General features: G+C 37.4%; 2 protein-coding genes across 2 annotated transcripts; both read left to right on the top strand.

Annotated features, from left to right (window-relative positions):
• Positions 1 to 1,987: 1,987 nt before the first annotated feature.
• Positions 1,988 to 8,554, top strand: LOC117420807 (thymic stromal cotransporter homolog). The gene is made up of 4 exons (XM_034034452.3): positions 1,988 to 3,262; positions 3,847 to 3,930; positions 5,995 to 6,151; positions 6,369 to 8,554. The coding sequence occupies exons 1-4, from the start codon at positions 2,212 to 2,214 to the stop codon at positions 6,421 to 6,423; spliced, it is 1,347 nt and encodes a 448-aa protein (XP_033890343.2). The 5' UTR covers positions 1,988 to 2,211; the 3' UTR covers positions 6,424 to 8,554.
• Positions 8,555 to 11,366: 2,812 nt separating this feature from the next.
• LOC117973244 (thymic stromal cotransporter homolog) lies at positions 11,367 to 21,237 on the top strand. Its single transcript, XM_034924903.2, has 4 exons — positions 11,367 to 12,793; positions 18,345 to 18,428; positions 19,720 to 19,876; positions 20,319 to 21,237. Exons 1-4 carry the CDS (start codon positions 11,743 to 11,745, stop codon positions 20,371 to 20,373), a joined length of 1,347 nt encoding a protein of 448 aa, XP_034780794.1. The 5' UTR covers positions 11,367 to 11,742; the 3' UTR covers positions 20,374 to 21,237.
• Positions 21,238 to 23,632: the final 2,395 nt, after the last annotated feature.

Genomic DNA, 23,632 nt, shown 5'->3' with positions numbered 1-23,632 from the left:
AAAACACAATTGTTCATATGAGCACTTACACCTGCCTCAACACTGTCAATGGGGTGTAGAGCATCTGGGCAGCCAGGACAGCGCAGATTCAATGCAACAAATCCACATGTTTTTAAAATATAGTACATTAGCATTCCTCAATGATTTCTCCCTCTAATTTGCTGAGGCACATTTTTGTTGAACGTCTTATTTGAATTTGAGGCCATTGTTTCAAAGTGGCAGCATCCCACAATCATGTTATATTTTACAGTAAAATATACATTATACTATTCTATAACCTGTGCACTTAGCTCTACGGTCAACACAAACCTAGACGTACTTCTCCTTTCTAAAAATAATATTTACCTCTGTTCCATTCTCCTTTTGTATGTAGTATTTAGGCCTTATCTTTTCAGCAAAGAAGGCATGGGTTGGAGAAGGCCTGGAGAATAGATTTTACATCTATACTCTTAAGCATACACTGACAGCAATTGTGGTGAAGATACGGCTCCTATAGCCATGAATAGCCTACTGGGTTTAATTATTGGGCAGTGGGGAATCAAGACCTGTTTTAAGCCGTATTCTAAATCAAGAAGCCAGGTTAAACCTCTTGGAACAATCTTCATGGACGAATGATAATCATTATCAGCCAGTAAAGGCCCACAAGTGAAAACAAAAAGCCTCAATACTTTGATTAAATTGTAATGCATATTTCATGATAACTGTAGTCTGTAGACTAAATGCATTTTCAACTCAAAGCAAGGCTCCTTATAAAGACCAACTTACCATTCTGACCAATCTGTAAGTTGCTTTTAATACTTGGACCAGCTGTTTGGTGGTCATAATAGAGGGACTACTCTGTATCTTTATTTTATATATATATATATATATATATATATATATATATATATATATATATATATATATATATATATATATATATATAATGTTTATTTTACTATAATTGGACTACAATACCCAGTTGTCAATAATTTGCTGTAACATGGAGAGTAAGAATGCCCCTGATATTGATATTGATAGTAGAATTATTTTCATATTGACCCCAGAGCAGCAGTCTCCATTCGCACCTTTCAACGAAGCAAACGTAGAACAGTAATTTGTATAGCTCATAATATACAGGAAGACTAGGAATAGTGCCTATACTGCTATAAAACAACACGTATATACTAGTTATCCTGTGTGTCTCTTATTGTTGTAAATACCAGCAAATAGCTTAATTTGGCTAGACAATAAACAGTTGGCTTTAGAACTTTACAGTGAAGGGATTTTAATGATCCTATTTTTGCTGAAATTTCCCTTGAGATATGTCATGTCATACATGTTTCATCGTTAAACAAAAATATTAGCAGTGGCATTTCTCCATTCACCATCTTCCTAGTTCTTTATTGGGGCAACATCGCCCTCTAGTGTTCAATTTGTAACAGAAACACAGAAATACAGTATGTAGGCACTCTCTAGTAGTTGATTATGACTGGCCAGTAATATTGATCTACTTGCACTCTTACTTATTCACGTGTGGTTTGGCTTTTAAAAAGTAAACATGACATATTAGATATTCACATTATTTAGGGCTGTTTCGGCAAGTTTCATAGAGCTTTTGCTACCGTGCAAAATTTGCTTCTCTAAAAGGAATACACATTTCCCAAAACTAAAGCCTCCAGAGCTATTTGTATAGTTTTGATAGATGTGTTCATTACTGTTGAAGAACACGAGGCAAACTTTGCAGTAAAACAAACATTTAGAAAATGTAGCTCAACCCACCACAAGGGGAAATTTAACACACAATATTTCCTTGTGTACTACCGTAGCATTTCAACGTCGTACTGCAGCATCAGTAAAGCTTACTGGAGTCGAGAAACACTGCAATGATACAAACCATTAATCGATTTAAAACTGTAATGTGTTTACATTTTTTTTTTTTTTTCAAAAACGGCCACGTGGATATGTGGATACTGCGATAAAAAAAAAAAATGGGGAAATGATGTCAGTGCCAGTAAGTAAGTGTTGATTTCATGATGTATAATGCAGGTGCTCCTCTGGTAAGACTGGCATAACCGGTTTCTTAACGATTCATTTTTAAAGGATATTCAGCCCAGTGGTTTACATTTTTTTTTTACAAGTTCCTCATTATTTGGTTTTTAAGATATTATCTGACTTTGAAAAGGGTCGGCAAAAAAAGACGATTCAACATAAGAACTATTCAGTGAAAGGATGAGTTGTATTGAATTTATTGAGCCGGTAGTGGTTGCTGCACAAGTTGCCAGTGCGTTCTACGATACCGGGCTGTTGATGGTAGTGAAAGAACGTTACAATGTGACTTCCAGCAACTCCTCGCTTACCAACTCCACGGACCATGGAGACAACGCGCAGCAGACGGCAGTGTCGGATTTCCTCATGATCTACGGTATGATCTCAGGGTTTGTCCCATTCCTGCCGGCTTTCTTCCTGGCGAGGCTCGGGGACAAAAGGAACAGAAAGATCCCGATATGTGTGCCTCTTGTGGGCTACATGCTCTCCAGATTGATGCTGCTCCTTGTTATTCTTCTGCAGTGGCCTGTCAAAGTGATGTTTGGGGCAGCTGTTGTGTATGGTTTGTTTGGGGGATTTTCTTCTTACTGGGCTGGGGTCATGGCTTTGGCATCAGCACGCTCGGATGAAACTCGGAGGTCCATCCGACTGATAAGCATTGAGTTGGTCTATGGAATAGCTGGCTTTATTGGTAGCATCGCATCTGGTCACATCTTCAATATGTTTTATGTTTCACAACATCAAGGTGTTATGCTGGTGGGGATCAGTGTTTTTTTGTACATATTTTGCTTGTCCTACAGCATTTTCGTTTTGAAGGTACCCAAGACTGGGAGAGCACCAGCAATACTCCCCCATGGTCAAACGGTAGACAACTGTGGTACAGGTGGATCCGACAATGAACCCACAGTAGCAGATGGGTCATTGACTTCTGGCACGTTTGACTTGATCAGCGTTGTGCTTTTGTTCGCTGGTGCTATATTGTATGATGTGTCAGTGTCAGGAGCCATGGACATCTTACCATCCTTTGTCATAAAGGAACCCCTGAGCTGGGGAGCTGAACAGATTGGCTATGGGAATGCAGCCGGCTTTGTGATTTTCATCACCAGTTTCCTGGGAGTGTATGTATTCTCCAAGTGTTTAAGGGACACCACCATGATCATCATTGGGATGGTGTCATTCGGGACTGGGATACTGGTGATGGCGTTTGTGCGAAAGACCTACATGTTCTACATTGGTAAGAAACAGTTCATTTTTTGTTTGATTATTTGCAAAGTTTCTAGCAGTTTGGTTTGAATTTAAGCACATTAAGCTACATTCAGTATTTTGTCACATTAAGAAATAAAGAAGTGAAACTTCATCTTGATTTCTCTTTCTCTCTCTATATAAAATATGCAGCAGAAGTGGCTGCATTTTATCAGCGAGACAGTTGTACTAATAATAGAACCTGTATCATTTTAGTCTACTTTTATTCTAAAACCTTAACCAATGTTAAGGTGCATTTGAACAGAAGGATACCATACTGGGGGAAAAGTAATCTACTCAGTAGTGTAATTGTGCCAGCGAAACACTACTATATAAATCAGCTGATCTAAATGCCTGACCCAAAACATTTAACAAAACATATTAGTTTAGAACATTAAATTGTCTGTTTAAAAATATATATCATAAACTGTCTAGTGTTGTTTTCTCTCAGTCGGCAGCTCTCCCAATAGGTATGAGCAGCTGAATGGCATAGTTGTCGTCTTAAGATACTGAAAACTACAGAAATCCCAGTTCAGTTTTCTAATGTTGACCTCCCTCCTGTTTTCCTCCACCCAGCTCGAGCTTTGAATCTGTTTGCCTTGATTCCAATGCCTACCATCCGATCACTGCTGTCCAAACAAGTCAAAGGCTCATCATATGGTAAGAAAATAAAAATAATAATTTTCCACTTTCACTCTTGATATTACGGGAAACCCAAGCTACTGGGGTTGGGTTTAGTGTTTTTAACCAGTTTAGAAAAGATTAAAAAGATTTACTCAAATAACAAATACAAATAGAATTTGCACCCAATTGTATTCCGTACCAGCTATCACCAGTTAGTTTACCTTTAGTTCATTATAAAAAAGAAATAGTTTTGCTGTTTACCCTAAACAAACCCAGGCAGGGTTAAAGTACTTTTTATTAGAATATACTGGGCACCATGTCTTACCGGAGGTGTCTCACCAAACTGGTAACTTGCTTTCTGATCTGTGCAGGCCGCCCCACAGTATTTATAACCTCCCTTCCTAACATCACTGACAGGATTCCAACCCAATCACAGCCCGCCATCCCCATACCTGTCCCCAAGTGCTCAGAGTAGTGACAATAACAGAAATCAATAACAGAAAACAGACAGGACTAATTTAGCAATGGAACCCTCTCAATTGACAGTGCACTCCCAGGCTGGTTGATGTATTCCTACACCAACTGAACATGAAAATGTAGTGCCCCATTGAGAACTAGCTACAACCATAACCCACCTGTAAACACAATATGTCCTTTTCTGAGAATTGCCTTGTTTAAAGCAAAACTTCCATATTGATGCCTAAATCAACTATTTCCTTATTTATTATTATGGATTACAGGACAACTGGTTGTTGTTGACACATTATTACTGGCCCTGTTTTACCTTTGGACCTCTGATTCATTTTAGAAGGGAGAGAGACACGTATTAAATGTATAATTATAGTGAATTATGTTTCAAGTAGATTCTTGTTTTCTTTCATTTCAATGACTGAGACTAGATAGAACCTTTGAATGTTTGATATGAAGTCCCACATCTTCCTTCGCTTAAACAAATAATAATGCTGAAATGTCTGATTTCTCATGATGCAGTGCTCTATGATCAAAGTCTACACAGAAAGGTAAACATGTTTTCCTGCTTTGATTCAATATTATAAAAATTAAACTGTATTTACTAAAAGCTTGCAGTACAATTTAGTAGGAATAATAATCTTATCTAAACAGGAGTCTTTTTAATGGCTTTATACACTCGCCAGACCCTATGGTAATCACTTGAATAACCTCAAATGAACTATAGGATCTCTCTGCTGCTAAACATATCACAACCTTTACAACCAACCAATCACATCACTCCATTGCCATATATCACGCTACACTACAGCCTTTGAGTTCTATAGTGTAGGAATGGAACTAGTTTAAACTGTTAAAAAAAAATCCTGTCACTACGTTAATAAAAAGCATAAAATAAATAAAAAAGAATAAAAAGCAAATAGTTTTTAAGGTATAATATAAGAGCAGGCCTTGCTGTTTGTTAGAATTCAGAATGTTTAACTCAAAACAAATATACAGAGCTGTGCATCACATGGGTTTCTACAGGAAGCTGGTCATCAGAGATGAGTGTGCTGCTTTCACAGGGTGTGTTTGTGCAAGCAGAGTTTCAGTTCCTCATTCAGCTGTAGCTCAGGGTTGCTTTGTATGATTATTGAGAACTGACATCATTTTCTCTTTGTTGAAAGAACCACCAAACCTCCCCTTTTTTTCCCAGAGTCCATAATAAAGTTAGTGATAATCTAAAAAGCTGACTGAAATGAAGGGTTATTTTCAAAAGTTTTGCTCCAGTCTTTAGCTCCTATTTTTTGAAAGATGTAAAACACCAGTTTATTTTACAAAACTGGAACCAAACAACTGTTATACTGTACATTTCAAGTCCCCCGTGTTTTATTTTTGTGTTTTAATGTGTAATGTGTTTTATTTTTCATTTTGTAACATTATCATGATTTTTTCTCCTTTCAAAAAATTGAATTTAATTAAAGAATGAAGGAAACAGTGTCAAGATATGTTTATACTTTAATTGCTTGTCCTTTATTGCTAAAAGGAATTGTGTTTAATTTGATTGTCTTGAAAATTGATAAAATAATAGGCTGCTGATATAAAGAGGTTCACAACATCTTTCATTTAACCTGTGTTTTTCTTTTCCAAAAGGCAAAATTTTCATTTTGCTCCAGATGTCATTCACCATCGCCAGTGTGGCCACCTCACCCATTTTCACCAAGATTTACCAAGCCACCCTTGTCTGGTTCGCTGGATTCTGCTTCATTTTGTCCTGCATTCTCAGCGTTTTGGCCATCATCCCTATTGTGTAAGTTTGTGTTAAATGAGCACTAATCTTGGACTATATTACCTTTAGGAAACAGTAGATCTAGATTAATACTGTAGTAATCAGGTTTTGTGATACCAAGTGAAAAAATATGAGGCTTTAGTGACTCAAAGTCTATAAATAAATAATGATATATTATTTATAATAATAATTATATTATTCCTGCCCTGACTATTGTTCATGTCATCCTTTTTTTCAGCATTGTGGGATACAGGACAGGGAGACATGGCTACACACGTCTTCCAAGTAACTGACCAGGCAGTTTCCCTTCCTGTAATGAGTTGCATCACAATGAAGGACATACATTTCTGGTGCATCACATGCTGCAGTGCTTGGCATTTACCCCCTAACTAACCCTAACACTACTGTTTGTAGTTTGCAGCCAACAGCTGTATACAAATGTGTATAAAATGTGTAGAATTTGTCATTCATGAATATATATATATATTGCACCCTAAGAGCTGTACTTCAACTTCAGCTGCAATTAAAGAGTAAGTAGCGAGGTTCAGAAAAATCAAGCGTTACACGTCCCCACGTGTTGCTACAACTGTACTGTACCTGGCATTTCTCTTTTCATTGTTCACGTTTATTATCTGTTGCTTGTAGGTGTTTCATTCTTAAACATTTGATTTTACAGTGATACAGTACACCTTACCATACAAAAAGCTTCTTTTAAACTAAAATAAATAAATACAGCTAGATTGAAAAATTCTGCCTCTCAAATAATACTACTCCGTTTCATAGCGAAATTGGATGAGAAATCTCTTTCAATTTTTGAAAGAAATCTCTTTCTCGTTTTGCAACACCTAGATGCAAATGAACATAATTTAGATATTTTATTTAACATCATGTAGGGGAGACCGGGGATGGTTTTTACTCTATTGTCTTCAGATTTGTAATGAAATTATATAAGGTTATGTTCCTAACAAAGTAGAAGAGTAACATTTCATGTATATAGGGATATTTTAACAATTGCATAACTACTCAAAATATGATATTTAAGCTGTTCAAAAAGCAGGGTGCACCCGAGACAACCTGCCCCATGCAGGGGTTGGTTATCACAGAATATGGGGTTGCTTTTACGATAATGTGATAAAATGATGAACTTATTTATGAAATACAGGTGAAAACAGTACTGCGTATCACCTTTCAGTTCAGTGTCAGTGTCACCTTCCACTGTCACTATCAAATTACCTGTTACTATTATTTCAACTCTGTTTGTTTTGCACCCTCTAGCATCACTACATTTGATGCTCACCACTCTGAACTGAAAGGTAATACGCAGTAATGTTTTCACCTATATTTCATTAATAATTCCATAATTTCTGTATTTCCCTCACTTTATATTTCTTAAAATGACCTATTAAAGCTTAATGGTAACATTTTCTATTTATGTGTGTGTGAGTTAAGTGTACCGTAACCAGTGAGTTTAGCGAAAAACACAGAATTTAACAATGCTAACAACAAATTATTAGCAGTAATTAAAAAAACTACAAGACAAAAGACAAAACACACCATCCCCCAATAACACCAGCCTAGCTGGAGAAGCTAAAAAAAAAGTTCCAACAAGGCACAAAGCGAGTACTGTATTCTCACACAGACCCTGCTGCTGTCACCTGCAGCTAATGTTTTGTCAGATTTATTTATGTAATTGAATAAGTTTAAATATGTATGGCCATTAATGAAATAGTAAATTAGTAAGTAATATGTTAATATAATTTATATACCAAAAATGTTTACTTATTACACATTTTAATCAATATGTATTATATTTATGAATAAACAGATGTTCATTTATTCAAATAAAACACTTTTAAACAAATGTTGTTTACTTTTCACTGAACTCTTGTGCTACCCCGCTTCGTGTCATGCCTTATAACGCCTTAAGTGTACAGTTATATCATGTCAACCTAACACCGTCATGCCTCAATGCTTCATTAATATATTTGGTGACATAGCCTTCATGTCGGCATAAAATGATAGGCCCATATATATGTTTGTACAGCTATGGCCAAACGCTTTGCACCACCCTGTATAATTATCTAATTTTGCTTCATAAAGTTGAATTTAACCTGCTGAATAGTGGTACATTAACTTATTGAATTACATACCGCTTTGTAGTTTTCCATATACTTAATGAAAAAAAAAACAACAAAAAAAACATTTTTTAAATTAAACATGAAATAACTGTACTACTATTATGGCTTCCGGTAGACTTTTGTGATATCATTTTGTAGTTTATTTGAGTTCATGATGTTAAATAAAAGACCTAAATTATGTTCATATAGTTTGTTTTTTTTTAAATGGTGTCTCAATTGTAAAATTCTAGGTGATGCAAAATGTTTGGCCATAGCTGTTTATGTGTGTGGGCTATTGTTGGGCCGGCTGTCACATGTGACAACTGACCTCAAGCATTATGAGACACCTGCCCTAATCAGACACTACACAATCATTTATTTATTGCAGTCCCATGTCTTGTCCGACTGGTTTTGCTCTTACACCATAGATAGCTCATATCTGGCTCTATTCAACATGATAATCACTTCAAAACAAAACTCAATACCATTAAACACTATAACATGAATAACAAGATCTCAAAATTGTACTTGCAGTATGTTGTACGTTATAAACCTAATTGAACGTTGCACACTGCCAATCAACATGCAGAAATGAAGGTCATTATCAGCCAGTAAAGGCTCACAAGTGAAAACAAAAGGCCTCATCACTTTGATTAAATTGTAATGCATATTTCATGACAACTGTAGTCTGCAGACTAAATGCATTTTAAGCTCAAAGTAAGGCTCCTTATAAAGACCAGTTTACCATTCTGACAACTGCAAATCCGTTTACATATTTGGACCAGCTGTTTGGTGGTCATAATAGAGGGATTACTCTATCATTTTTATAGTAATATATTACAGTGTTTATTTTAATTGGACTGTACAATACGTGTAACCAGAGCTGTCAATAATCTGAGGTAACCAGTGGTTAAAGAAAAGGGCTTGTGACCCTCAGAAAGTCACTTAACCTCCTTGTGCTCCGTCTTTCGGGTCAGACGTAATTGCAAGTGACTCTACAGCTGATGCATAGTTCACACACCCTAGTCTCTGTAAGTTGCCTTGGATAAAGGCGTCTGCTAAATAAACAAATAATAAAGTGTAGAATGACATCATAACATACAGGAGTAATAGTGCTATACTGCTATAAAACAAGTATACACTAGTTAAGCTGTGTACGGGGTCTCTTATTGAAAATTCCAGCAAATACGTGATTTTTTGGCTAGACAATAAACAGTTGGCTTTAGAACTTTACAGTAAAGGGATTTTAGCCCGCTTAGTCAGCTCTTCATCCAGCACCAATACTCCGTCTGAAAAATGTCGAACCACTAGCTCTGACGAGAGCCTGGTCAATGCTGAAATTTCCCTTGAGATATGTCATATTATACATGTGTCATCGCTAATTTAAACAAAAATATTAGTCGCATTTCTTCACACTGTCTTCCTAGTTCTTTATTGGGGTAACATCGCCCTCTAGTGTGGTTGTATTTAATTTGTAATGAAATCATAGAAGTACAGTAGGTAGGTTGAGACTGTACCACTGGCATATCCAGGACATATTTGCCATTGGGGCAAAAATACAAATATCTAGAAACTTAGCTTTTTTTGACAGTGCCAAGCGTTCCTGTTTAGCACAGCTATGACCAAAGGTTTTGCAGCACCTAGTATTTCCTGTTAGATTTCAAAATGTCACATTTTTTGTTAAGTATATGGAAAACTACAAACCAATATGTAATTCAGTAAGATAACGGAACATTATTCAGCAGGTTTAATTCAACTTTATGAAGCAAATTGTGTTAATTCTATTGGGTGATGCAAAACTTTTAACCTTAGCTTTATGTCAATGTATAGGGTTAAAGGTTCATAAAACGTAACCAAAATGCACGTCCCTAGTACCTTATTAAATAGCTAAATACTAAAATAGGTTTTCATATCTCACATTAATATATTCATATTTGTTAGACAAGGTGTATTCTTTCATATTTTTCTGAAAACATCCAGATTGAAAACAATAATTAGTTTAAATAAAGCTTTACAGTTTTATTAGAGCGTGGCAATGTCGAATAATGCTTAGAATAAAAGGCACTATTAATTTGCCAGCTATTCATACCTTAAAAGTTACAAGAACAAAGTCTCACAACTTGGATGGGCAAAACGCCAACTAGTACCGTCAAACTATATTAATCATATTTTCAGCATGGTTAAACTTTGCATCTTGCCCAATCCTACTGTGTTGTTTCCAATAGCTTGCATTGCTTAGTCTTTAATTACATATATTAATTTGTCAATCGTGATTTAAAAATAAGCAGCCCTGAAACCAAGATATAACTGGACCTGTCACTCTTTCTTTGCGATGTACAGTATGTTCTAATATAAGTTAAACTCTGGGAGCTCGCTCACCAGTATTGCTTTTCTGGTCTGAATTGGTCCATGTTTCATATAATGGCACTGGATCACATTTTAAAAAAAAAATTCTAAACAAGCACACTTAACCTCATCCATACTGTACTTTGTGTAAAAAGAAAAATTAAACTGTGTGGAGTCGGCGATTAACGAATATCCAGCCATTCGGAATATTTGGCAAGCAGCTGTAACTTTTTTTTTTAAGAAACTATTTTCGAGTGTATGTTTCCCTGACTGAGATATCCGATCAATGTGATCACTGCTATCCTGACACCGCCCAAGAGAAAATCCCGCCGGCCCCTGTCAAAAGCAAATAAATACATTTTAAAAAATGAAAAATGGCAGGACCCATCCTGGCGTGGGACCGGCTCAGTCGGCCACAGTAGTGGACTGTACAAGTAATATTTTTCTACTTCTACAACTTGCACTCTTACTTAATCACATGTGGTTTGGCTTCTAAAAAGTAAACATTACAGACATGGTTGGATTTTCACATTATTTAGTGCTGTTTGGGCTAGTTTTAGAGTTTTTGCTACCGTGCAAAGTTTGCTCCAGAGCTGTTTATGTCTAGTTTTGATAGATTGTTTCATTACTATTGCTTGCAATCCAGTTTAAGAACGCGAGGCAAACATTGCAGTAAAACAAACGTTTAGAAAACGTAGCTCAATCCAACACACGAGGAAATTTCACATAATACAGAATTTTCTTGTGTACTGCTGTATTGCTTTCTCATTTCAACGTCATCCTGTATGCTTGTAGCTTTCGTTTAACGTCACAGTCGTGGTCCCTCAGCAGCTGCAACAGCCAGCAGCAGTAAGCCGACTCGAGAAACATTGCAATGAAACAAGCCACCGGCTAGAAGTTAGAAAGTAAGTCAACTGTAATGTGTTTAAATGTTTTTTTTCAAGACGGTCAACGTGGCTACATTGTGGATACTGCGATAAAAAAAGTGAAATGAAAACCACCACATTCCAATGTGTAAAATATGTCAGTTTTGATCTGTACTGCAATTGCTGCTCTGGTAAGACTGGCATAACGATTAATTTTTAAAGGATGTTCAGTCCCGTTGTTGGCAAAAAAGACGATTCAACATAAGAACTATTCAGTGAAAGGATGGGTTGTATTGAATTTATTGAGCCGGTAGTGGTTGCTGCACAAGTTGCCAGTGCGTTCTACGATACCGGGCTGTTGATGGTAGTGAAAGAACGTTACAATGTGACTTCCAGCAACTCCTCGCTTACCAACTCCACGGACCATGGAGACAACGCGCAGCAGACGGCAGTGTCGGATTTCCTCATGATCTACGGTATGATCTCAGGGTTTGTCCCATTCCTGCCGGCATTCTTCCTGGCGAGGCTCGGTGACAAAAGGAACAGAAAGATCCCGATATGTGTGCCTCTTGTGGGCTACATGCTCTCCAGATTGATGCTGCTCCTTGTTATTCTTCTGCAGTGGCCTGTCAAAGTGATGTTTGGGGCAGCTGTTGTGTATGGTTTGTTTGGGGGATTTTCTTCTTACTGGGCTGGGGTCATGGCTTTGGCATCAGCTCGCTCGGATGAAACTCGGAGGTCCATCCGACTGATAAGCATTGAGTTGGTCTATGGAATAGCTGGCTTTATTGGTAGCATCTCATCTGGTCACATCTTCAATATGTTTCATGTTTCACAACACCAAGGTGTTATGCTGGTGGGGATCACTGTTTTTTTGTACATATTTTGTTGGTCCTACAGCATTTCCATTTTGAAGGTACCCGGTACTGAGAGCACACCAGCAATACTCCCCCATGGTCAAACAGCAGACAACTGTGGTACAGGTGGATCCGACAATGCACCCACAGTAACAGATGGGTCATCGACTTCTGGCACGTTTGACTTGATCAGCGTTGTGCTTTTGTTCGCTGGTGCTATATTGTATGATGTGTCAGTGTCAGGAGCCATGGACATCTTACCATCCTTTGTCATAAAGGAACCCCTGAGCTGGGGAGCTGAACAGATTGGCTATGGGAATGCAGCCGGCTTTGTGATTTTCATCACCAGTTTCCTGGGAGTGTATGTATTCTCCAAGTGTTTAAGGGACACCACCATGATCATCGTTGGGATGGTGTCATTCGGGACTGGGATACTGGTGATGGCGTTTGTGCGAAAGACCTACATGTTTTACATTGGTAAGAAACAGTTTTTTGTTTGATTATTTTTAAGTATTCAAATGTTTCAGGACAGACACAATTCACAAAACTTAACTGTTACTTAATCTAAATACTTTCTTAATAGTGCTTGTAAACATCCTTCAAGGTTTCCAGGGTTCTGAAACTCCAAGTACAAGAATGCTTAAAGTGTTGTTAATATAACCCAGTAGTAGTTCTTCCATAATAAAATAGGAGGCTGTGTGGTCCAGTGGTAAAGAAAAGGGCTTGTAACCAGGAGGTCCACGGTTCGAATCCCACCTCAACCACTGACTCATTGTGTGACCTTGAGCAAATCACTTGTGCTCCGTCTTCCGGGTGAGACGTAATTGTAAGTGACTCTGCAGCTGATGCATAGTTCACACACCCTAGTCTCTGTAAGTTGCCTTGGATAAAGGTGTCTGCTAAATAAACAAATAATAATAAGGCTTATTATGAGAGATTACTCTTTTATAGCTCTCAACGTGTGTCCCACTTCACAATAAATGCACTGGTATTGAGAATAACCTTTTATTAAAAAAATAATAATCCGTAGTGATCAGCTTAAAAGTACCTTTGATGCAACAATTACTGCACTATAGTTACAGGATGTAAGGTGGCTCTTAGCCAAGGACGGTTTACTTGGCGCCATGACCAGGTGCTGCGTTGTTTGGCCTTAGCATTGGAAGACAAGCGTAACATGACCAATAAGTTGTCACCTGTTCCATCAAAACATTACACACAAAAGACAACATTCCTCCGCCCAGGAGAGCAACCACCAAGAAAAGGTGTTAAAACCAATTCTCGCCCAGGACAACTGGAAGCTGCTAGAGACTGGAAAATGCTGGCAGATGTTGGTCAACGGCTTATTTTTCCACCTGAGATTGCCACCACTAACCTTCGACCAGATATTGTCTTGTGGTCTGGATCAGCACGCCTTGTTCACCTGGTAGAGTTAACAGTGCCATGGGAGGATGCTGTAGATGAGGCGTATGAGAGGAAGAAACTGCGGTATGCTCAACTAGCCACTGAAGCAGAACAGCGAGGATGGAGAGTTCGGGTTTACCCAGTGGAAGTGGGTTGTCGAGGATTTGTGGCACACTCTACAACCCGGTTTCTCAGAGACGTCGGATTCAGTGGCCAAGAGTTGCGTCGCACAGTGAAGAACTTATCTGAAGCAGCAGAGAGGAGCAGCAACTGGCTGTGGTTGAGACGGAAAGATTCTGGCTGGGGACAGGTAAGTAAGCTGGGCTGAGTTGAGTGGGGGACGGAGGGGGGTGATGCTGGGACGCCAGAATCACCGTCGAGCCCTCTTGAGGTGTCGTGGGCTAGTCGACGAAACACTGAGGATGGAAGGTGCCCACTTGAAAACCCCAGAGATGTACCCTACTTAGCTCAATCCAGACGGTTGTCATGCTGATGCGCTGGGGAGGCCGCACTTTGGTTGATCCCCGGAGCCAGCATCGCAGCCGTTGTGTGTGCTGATGCGCCAGGGAGGCAAAATAAGCTGATCCCTGGAGCCAGCATTACACTTCAGCCATTAACACCAGACAGAAGGATATCTACATCATCATATGGAAGGAAACGTAAATGGATGGAGACACATATGGATCACATTAGTTTACTGTAAAGCTACGTCTTAGTTGGTGCTTATCTTGGCGAGAGCCGAGTTCAAATCAGCATGAAGTTTTAACATCTACTCTCGTGTAATGGAAATCTTGGAAATAATACTTTTATGTACTGTAGTGTCTATTTTTTTATTTTTTATACGGGATATCCCCATCCAAGGGTTTCAGCAACTCATTTTACACATCAGGGATGCTTTCTTTATGTTCACAAAAACTCACATTTCTAGTTCCTTTTATTTGACTATATTTAGGTTTTTTTTTAGATCTCAATAAAATGTCAAATTTACCCCCTGCTACGAGTTTGCTGATAAGTCATAAACCTCTACCCATACACTGTATATTGAATTCTGTTCTACCAATGAATTCTGTGTTGATAGCTGTACCTAATCAAAATAGCCAATCATATTATCAAGTCTCTTTCAAAACAACGTAGGCAGAGATAGAGGCAAGTCTAAAGAACTGGGCAGAAATGCTGGAGTGTTCTCCACCCCTGTTGTGACACAGTGTTGGCATGTTATTAGTCTTGACTCAATAGTCCTGTATAGGGCGGTAACCCTGCCCACCCTACAGTCATTATTAAAAAGTACAGTTGAGTTGTATTTCTTGTGAATAATATCCTTTACAAAGGGTACTGTTTAATCATTAACAAAAGTAACTGTATTACATCTAGCCTGGTGCAAATCTATAAACAAAGCGCCCATTTTTCTCTAAGAAATTTGCCATGCTAACACTTATCATAATGAAATCTAAACCTGTTATATGTGGAGACTTTCCTTTAATTTAATCTATGTAAGGGACTAATATATACAGCACACGTTATTAAAACAGAACTGTCCCAAATTCATGTTACATTTTTGCACTAATATAATTTGCCTTAGTTTTTTTTTTAAACTACAGACAGTCTGACAATCTAGTTTGCATATACTCCATGGGTGTAGTTAGAATGGCCTTATTTAATATGAAAATAAACATGTTGAGCTACATTCTTCCTCCTCTACTCTCTACTTTACCAGAAAGTAGACCTTGTTGACAACCCAGTTTATTTACATTCCTCAGGTAGTTTTACTACGTTTGGAAAGGTTATTACTTTAAATGTCAATGTTAAAAATATCTATAACAAAGGCTAAAACATAGCATGAATATGGCATGTATAACCTCTCAATGTATTAGTACAAATGGAGCATGGCTATATGGCTCACAGAATGACATAGTGGCTTCAAAAAGTGGGCTGAGGGAGCTTAAGTGCATTTGAGGATTGTGAACAAAGTGGGATGTTAACAAAGTCTACTTTATAATAAAGTGCACAGAATGTAGTTTGTCCTTTCTCATGAATAAACAATTCTATTCCAAGAAACAGTGCTGGGCGGAATTCTAGCATTGTCTTACATTATCCTGTGATTCCTTTTTTTTAAAATTTATTTCTACAAAATCTTCATGCATTTATAAAGTAACATAAAGCACCTGCAGTGTCGGGTTTGGATTTGGCGTCATGTCAAGATCTGTGCCAGACAGTGATCAGAGCTAAAGGAAATTACATTATGACTCACTGAAGCAATGAGTTTAGTTTAAACAGTGAATGAGGTGCTGCCATCTCAGTAGACTAGTCCAGAATATTTTTCATTGTACATCAAAAGTTCTGTTATGCTCCCTTCTCTTGGAGTGTTTTCTTGCCTGGTCACATTTGGTGGGGTAAAACTCAAAGTACAATTTATCAGTAATTAACAATCCTGGCCATTGGATAGTACAGGGTCAATGTCACACTGAGTGCTGTGTACACTGACTGCAGCGACTCTAGGCAACCTGTATGCAAACATAAAGGAGGACCGCCTTCAGGCGTGATGTTATCAAACATTGTCTTTAGCGGATCAACACCTGTAAACAACAGAACAGTGCTCAAGACAATTCTCGCTTTCCCTGCTGTGAATGGACTGTTTTTTAGTTCATGTTCAAAATATGAAGACTTGTGCACTGATCATGTCAGTCTGTCACACTCTACAAAGTGAACACTGTAACTGCATTTAATCTTTTCCTAACTTTTGTAGTCAACTGTAATTTATTTTTTATAACTTTTGCAAATATTTACACAATTATAAGAAACCTCTGTATGTGTCTGTATTTGTTTTTTTCCAATGGTGCCTGAGCTTTGCTTCACCCTGTATAGTTATTATCTTTTCTGTTTGTAACCACTTTCTCTCTCTATCTCTCCACATGTATAAAATATAAATAAAGAGTAGAAGTGGCATTTTATCATCTAGACAGATTTAAAACAGTACAAAATGAACTATTACGAGAAGACATTCAAACCAGGAAAAATACAGAGAGGAGCTGATATGTTAATATAATATCTTTGAGGTTTAACATTTTCAAACCGAGGGCCTCAAATTACTGTATTCATTGTTATTTAAATTGTCTACAGTTTACATTTTATCAATGTGTGTGTGTGTGTGTTTCTTTTCTTAAGTAGCATTGTACAGTATATTACAAATAAAGCAAATAGCATTGTAGAAGCTGTTACTGTTGCAAACCTGTGGAAGTCCTCAGAAAAAATAATTTAAGTACCAATTTTTTTATAGATATTGTATCTCAACAAAATTAACTTACTCCATGTTTTTTTTTCATACTCTTCTGATAGAGAGGCAAACATCCACCTGCTTTAATTCTGAAAATAAAATTGTAATTGACTCAAAAATGTTTGTTGACCTAGTCTTGCCCAGGCATGATTAGAACTTGTGATTACATTACCAGTATGTAGCCTCTAAAAATAAAGAAGTGAAACTTCATCTTTTATCTCTCTTTCTGTCCCTATATAAAATACACAGCAGTGGCCTGCATTTTATCAGCGAGACAGATTTACGAGAAGTCTTACACGCTAGACAATAAATAGAACCTGTGTAATTTATGTAGTCTACTTTTATTCTAAGACCTTAACCTGAGTTAAGGAACTTTACAGAAGGAGACCATATTGGGGGGAAGCAATCTACTCAGTAGTGCAATTGTGCAATTGAAACACTACTACAGGGTGATTAGACAGTGATGATTTCCATTACATCAATAATATAGTGCATTGATGTGGTAAGCTTACTTTCTAATCACCCTGTATATAAATCAGCTGATCTAAATGCAAGACCCAAAACACTTATCAGAACCTATTAGTTTATAACATTAAATGGTCTGTTTAAAAAAACTATATATATATATATATATATATATATATATATATATATATATATATATTAGCTCAAAGAGTCACAGCTGCCAAACATTTCGATATGATGTACATATCTTTCTCATGGGAGCATGTGTTTGAATCAAAACATTGGAGGTATTTATAGGTTTTTGACGGCATGGCAACTACTTGTTATTGTTCATATTCAAATCCATGATTTATTCTTACATGATGTAATGGTGTTCTATATATTGTGACATCATTTTTACTTCTATCTTTAAATCCGTATTAATGTTAATTAACATTATTTTATATAAACTTATATTTATATTATCATGCAATGCTGGCTCTGAGGATCAGCCTTGATTTGGCCTCTCCAGCACATCAGCATGCACAACTTTTGAATGAATTTTGTTTATTTATTTATATAAATGTTATGTAATTATTGGAGTAAATTAGTTCATTCTTTTCTGTTGAGTCCCGCTGGCATAATCGTGTTCAGTGTATTTATCCATTTTCTTTCTTTTATTCTTCTATATGTCGCATTGTCTAATTTTAGCTGTTCTAAATGCTACAAACTTTACATCATTTATGTCATGTCCTTGACTGGTGAGGTGCTTTACTATTGTTACTATTATGTGTGTGTGTGTGTTTATATATATTGTCTTAACACAGGAAAGAGATACTGAAAAATACAGTAATCACGAAGCATCAATGAAGTTTTCTAATGTTGACCTGCCTCCTGTTTTCCCCCACCCAGCTCGAGCTTTGAATCTGTTTGCCTTGATTCCAATGCCTACCATCCGATCACTGCTGTCCAAACAAGTCCAAGGCTCATCATATGGTAAATACAAAATTGTTTTCCACTTTCACTCTTGGTATTAGGGGAAACCCAAGCCACGTGCATTGTGTTTAGTGTTTTTAACCAGTTTAGAAAATATTTACTCAAATAACAAATACAATTAGAATTTTCACCAAATTTGATTCCGTACCAGCTATCACCAGTTATTTTTGCTTTTAGTTTAATATATAAAAGAGGCTGTTTACCCTAAACAAATCCAGGCAGGGTTAAAGTACTTTTTATTAGAATAGTATTATTCTATTTTGCTATATTGGGCATCATGTCGTACCGGAGGTGTCTCACCAAACTGGTAACTTGCTTTCTGATCTGTGCAGGCCGCCCCACAGTATTTATAACCTCCCTTCCTAACATCACTGACAGGATTCCAACCCAATCACAGCCCGCCATCCCCATACCTGTCCCCAAGTGCTCAGAGTAGTGACAATAACAGAAATCAATAACAGAAAACAGACAGGACTAATTTAGCAATGGAACCCTCTCAACTCTTAACATGACAGTGCACTCCCAGACTGGCTGATCTAGTCCTACACCAACTGAACCTGACAATCTAGTGCCCCATTGAGAACTAGCTATAGCCATTACATGACTAAACACAATATATCCTTTTCTGAGAATTGCCTTGTTTCAAAGCAAAACCTCCAGATTGATGCGTAAATAAACATTTTCTTAATGTTTTATTATGGATTACAGGAAAACTGGGAAATTCTGTTGACACATTATTACTGGCTATTCACTTGTGTTCATGTTTTATTTAGTTACCGTTGGACTGCTGATTCATTTTAGAAGGGGGAGAGCCATGTATTAAATGTGAATCATGTTTCAAGTAGATTCTTGCTTCCTTTAATTTCAATGTTGAGTGTACTCATTCGACTGTAGCTCAGGGTTGCTTTCTATGATTGAGAACTGACATAATTTTCTCTGTTGAAAGAGACACCAAATCTCCCCTTTTTTCCCCAGAGTCCATCTTTCAATACATTTTCAAAGGTTTTGCTCCAGTCTTTAAGCTCCTATTTTTTGAAAGATGTAAAACACCTGTTTATTTTACAAAACTGGAACCAAACAACTGTTATACTGTACATTTCAAGTCCTCTTCAGCACTTTTAATTTATATTATTTTTCATTTTGTAATGTTTCTAATTTAACTGTTTGTCCTTTATTGCTAAAATTAATGGTGTCTAATTAGATTTTCATGAAAATGTATAAAAGAATAGGCTGCTGACATAAAGAGAATCACGACATCTTTCATTTAACCTGTGTTTTTCTTTTCCCAAAGGCAAAATGTTCGTTTTGCTCCAGATGTCATTCACCATCGCCAGTGTGGCCACCTCACCCATTTTCACCAAGATTTACCAAGCCACCCTTGTCTGGTTCGCTGGATTCTGCTTCATTGTGTCTTACATTCTCAGCGTTTTAGCCATCATCCCTATTTGGTAAGCTCCAAAGTGAAATGCCTCCCTGAGATCTGTAAAGTATCTAGAAAAGGAAAGGATGAAATTCTAGGGAACAGCTGAGGTATCACTGAGGAATTTCACCCTAACAATGTGAGATGTATTGGTACTGAATATATAGAAGTGTTGCTGTGTTTGTGACTCTGGCCATATGTTAATTAAGCAACAAGGAATGTATGCCACATCTGAGGATAGTTAATACTTCTATGTCTGGTTTTGCAGACCATAATCTTAGACTACATTACCTTTAGGAAACAGTAGTTCTAGATTAGAATTGTAGTAATTGGAGTTTGTGATACCAGGTGAAAAAATATAATATGAGAGTAAAGTGACTCAAATTCTTAGGAAACAAATAATGATATATTATTTATAATAATTATATTATTCCTGCCCTGACTATTGTTCATGTCATCCTTTTTTTCAGCATTGTGGGATACAGGACAGGGAGACATGGCTACACACGTCTTCCAAGTAACTGACGAGGCAGTTTCCCTTCCTGTAATGAGTTGCATCACAATGAAGGACATACATTTCTGGTGCATCACATGCTATGCCTGGCATTTACCCCCTAACTAACCCTAACACTATTGTTTGTGGAGTTTGGCAGCCAACAGCTGTATAATGTATAGCACTTTTTTTTTTTTTTTATGCATAAAATGCTATATTGACTTATACAGTATATTACTGTAAACCTACATTTTGTATTTTACCAAAATATATGCTTCCACTCTAAGAGTGGCAGAGCTGTACTTCAGGTTTAGTTACAATTAAGTGTTAAAGACAGAGCACAGCTACCTTCCTGGGTGTGTTTTGTAAATGACATATTACAATTAAACAGCACCCGAGCTTGATATCTGAAAACGTGTCTAATTATCAGACTCATAGTAAAACCTGGAGTGGCTCAATGGCTTATTTCCATCACTACACAAAGATATTTAGTTGTTATCTTAGCTGAGGGTGTCTCTTGTAGCAGACTTGTAACAAGTTTGCCCCCATGGAAGTTACCAGTAGAATCCATTTCCATTTGGAAAAAAGGATCCAGAAATACTAAAGTGGTAATCCTAAACTCCTAAAGTGACAAATTTGGGTAACTGCACAAAGGCAATTTAATAATGGTTAAAAAAATGTATAGAATTTGTTATGTGATTGACAAGTGTGCACAGAATAAAATGGACACGTACTGTGTTTATCAACAAAACACAATTTCTTCAGCATATATGAAAATCAGGTAGCAGATTAAATATACATTTGTTTGCTGCCTTAGCTAAGGCAGGACAAATGTGGTATTAAAATAACAAATTCACCATGTGGCTCAACTGCTTGGCAGTAAAACAAAAACAAAAATGTATATTTGAAGGAGTTATGTAATTTATCTTGGTATAAAAATAAATCCATTCAAGCTTTGTAGAACACAAGTGATATTTAATTAACGCAAGATAGCTTGTATCAGATAGAAATGATTGTTTTTTAAAATTAAGATTGTACATTTTAATGAATGTATGAAATCTAGGTTTGCTTAATATGTAATTATTATTATTTGTTTATTTACCAGACGCCTTTATCCAAGGCGACTTACAGAGACGAGGGTGTGTGAACTATGCATCAGCTGCAGTCACTTACAATTACGTCTCACTCGAAAGACAGAGCACAAGGAGGTTAAGTGACTTGCTCAGGGTCACGCAATGAGTCAGTGGTTGAGGTGGGATTTGAACCGGGGACCTCCTGGTTACAAGCCCTTTTCTTTAACCTCTGGACCAGACAGCCTCCTTTACAAAGTCAATTATTTTTATTTTCTTTCCCATATTATTTAGAATGTCCAATTATTTATAGGCTCAGCTCACCGCTACCACCCCTGCACTGACTCGGGAGGCGTAAAGATGAACACACACTGTCCTCCGAAGCGTGTGCTGTCAGCTGCCTGCTTCTTTACACACTGCGGACTCACCATGCAGCCACCTCAGAGCTACAGCGTCGGAGGACAATGCAGCTCTCGGCAGCTTACAGGCAACCGCGCAGGTGCCCGGCCTGACCATAGGGGTCGCTGGTGCGTGGTGAGCCGAGGACACCCTGGCTGACTTAACCCCCCCCGGCAGCACTCTGTCAATTGTGCTCCGCCCCCTGGGAGCTCCTGTCCACGGTCGGCAATGGAATAGCCTGGACTTGAACCGGTGACGTCCAGGCTATAGGGCACATCCTGCACTCCACGTGGAACACCTTTACCGAATGTGCCACTCGGGAGCCCCCTGTTATAATGTTTTAATGTTCATCTGCATTGTGTTCTGCTAAAAGGATGGCAGCAATCTAATTCCCTTGTGCTATTCACCTCTGGAGGTCTGTGGTCTGTGTTGGCATCTGACTCAGGTTGGTGGTTCGGTTACAACGCTCATATTGTGTGTCTCTCGAGACCCGTGTTATAGCAAGGGAGCACTGTATCCACAAAACATATATTTTTATTTGTTTCTTAATGTTTTTAATGTACTTAAATATTATTATTATTTTGAATGGGGACTTTCCTAGTACTGGTTGAAAAACAACAAAAACATTAGTCATTGTGATTTCCCCTTATTGTGACACCACATACCAGCCCAGGAGGATTTATTATTACTAATATTATTATCATTTATTATTTTTTAAATACAGTAGCTTTTGAAAAGAGCTGAGTGAACTGATGATCCAGATTTAGATGTCCACAGCAAGTAGGTGATGACACCCAGGGTCGGTGGTGTTGATGGGGCTAATTTGCTCTTCAAATTCAAACATTTGAAGCAAGAGCTTTTTCAATTTGTGCTGATTGACGCTCTCCAGTTGTTATAATAATCTGTATGTGCAGCTCTATTCCAGGGGAAAATGTTGACTATATTTTTCCATCGTTTAGCCTTGTGTGTATTCTGCTTAATTAGAAACCAGGTGTTGTTGGCTTACCCGTTTGTTTACATCACCCCAAGCTTTCTGGACACACTGTTACTCCACTGAACTAAACCTCCATCCCGCTCCTACCAGCAGCAGGGGGTTATGAATGCCATATGGAAGCTCTGTTTTACCTTGGATAAGCAAAACAAAAAATATTTTACCGTTGACGTCCTAAGAGGCAAATGACTTTGCAATTTGGGAGTTCTTACTATTTCCTGTGTTTCCATTTTTGGTGTTTTTGAATACAGATTTTACAAGAAGCCCATATCAGAATATGTACCGCACCTCTAAAAGCAGTTCATGTAATGGGACTTCAAGTAACCCAAGCTCACATTACAAACTGAACAAATATCACTCACATACAATGGTACTTCACAAGAACAGCTGCCAAGTCTTAAACACATTCATTTTTATTGGTCCAATATTTAAAACCAGTTGAGGTAAAGATATTGCATTAAAAGTATTAAAACAACATCATCAATAACTCAAACATCAAGTGTACATAGTATGAACTCCATAGTAAACAATAAACAATGTAAAAAGATTGACGTCACAAAAGGTGAAAAACAGAACACTTGTCTAATATGACAAATGGACTTCAGTTTTGGCTTTCACTGTTACTATGTTAGTTTTTTTTTGTGTGTGTGTTATTCTTTTAATTATTTTCAAGATAAGGTTGAGGCTAACCCTTGTGTATGTTTAACCTGGTACAACTAGCTAAAACAAATCCATACCGATTTTGCTTAAACTAAAAGGATGACATTTTGATCTTAACCTGACAACTCTAAAAAGAAAATCTGCTATTGGGTAATTAAGCATATTTGTGTA

The sequence above is a fragment of the Acipenser ruthenus genome, chromosome 1 (assembly GCF_902713425.1).
Source record: "Acipenser ruthenus chromosome 1, fAciRut3.2 maternal haplotype, whole genome shotgun sequence".
Taxonomy (NCBI): Eukaryota; Metazoa; Chordata; class Actinopteri; order Acipenseriformes; family Acipenseridae; genus Acipenser; species Acipenser ruthenus.
Note: the sequence above shows the minus strand (reverse complement) of the source record. Positions and strands in the feature narration are given on the sequence as shown.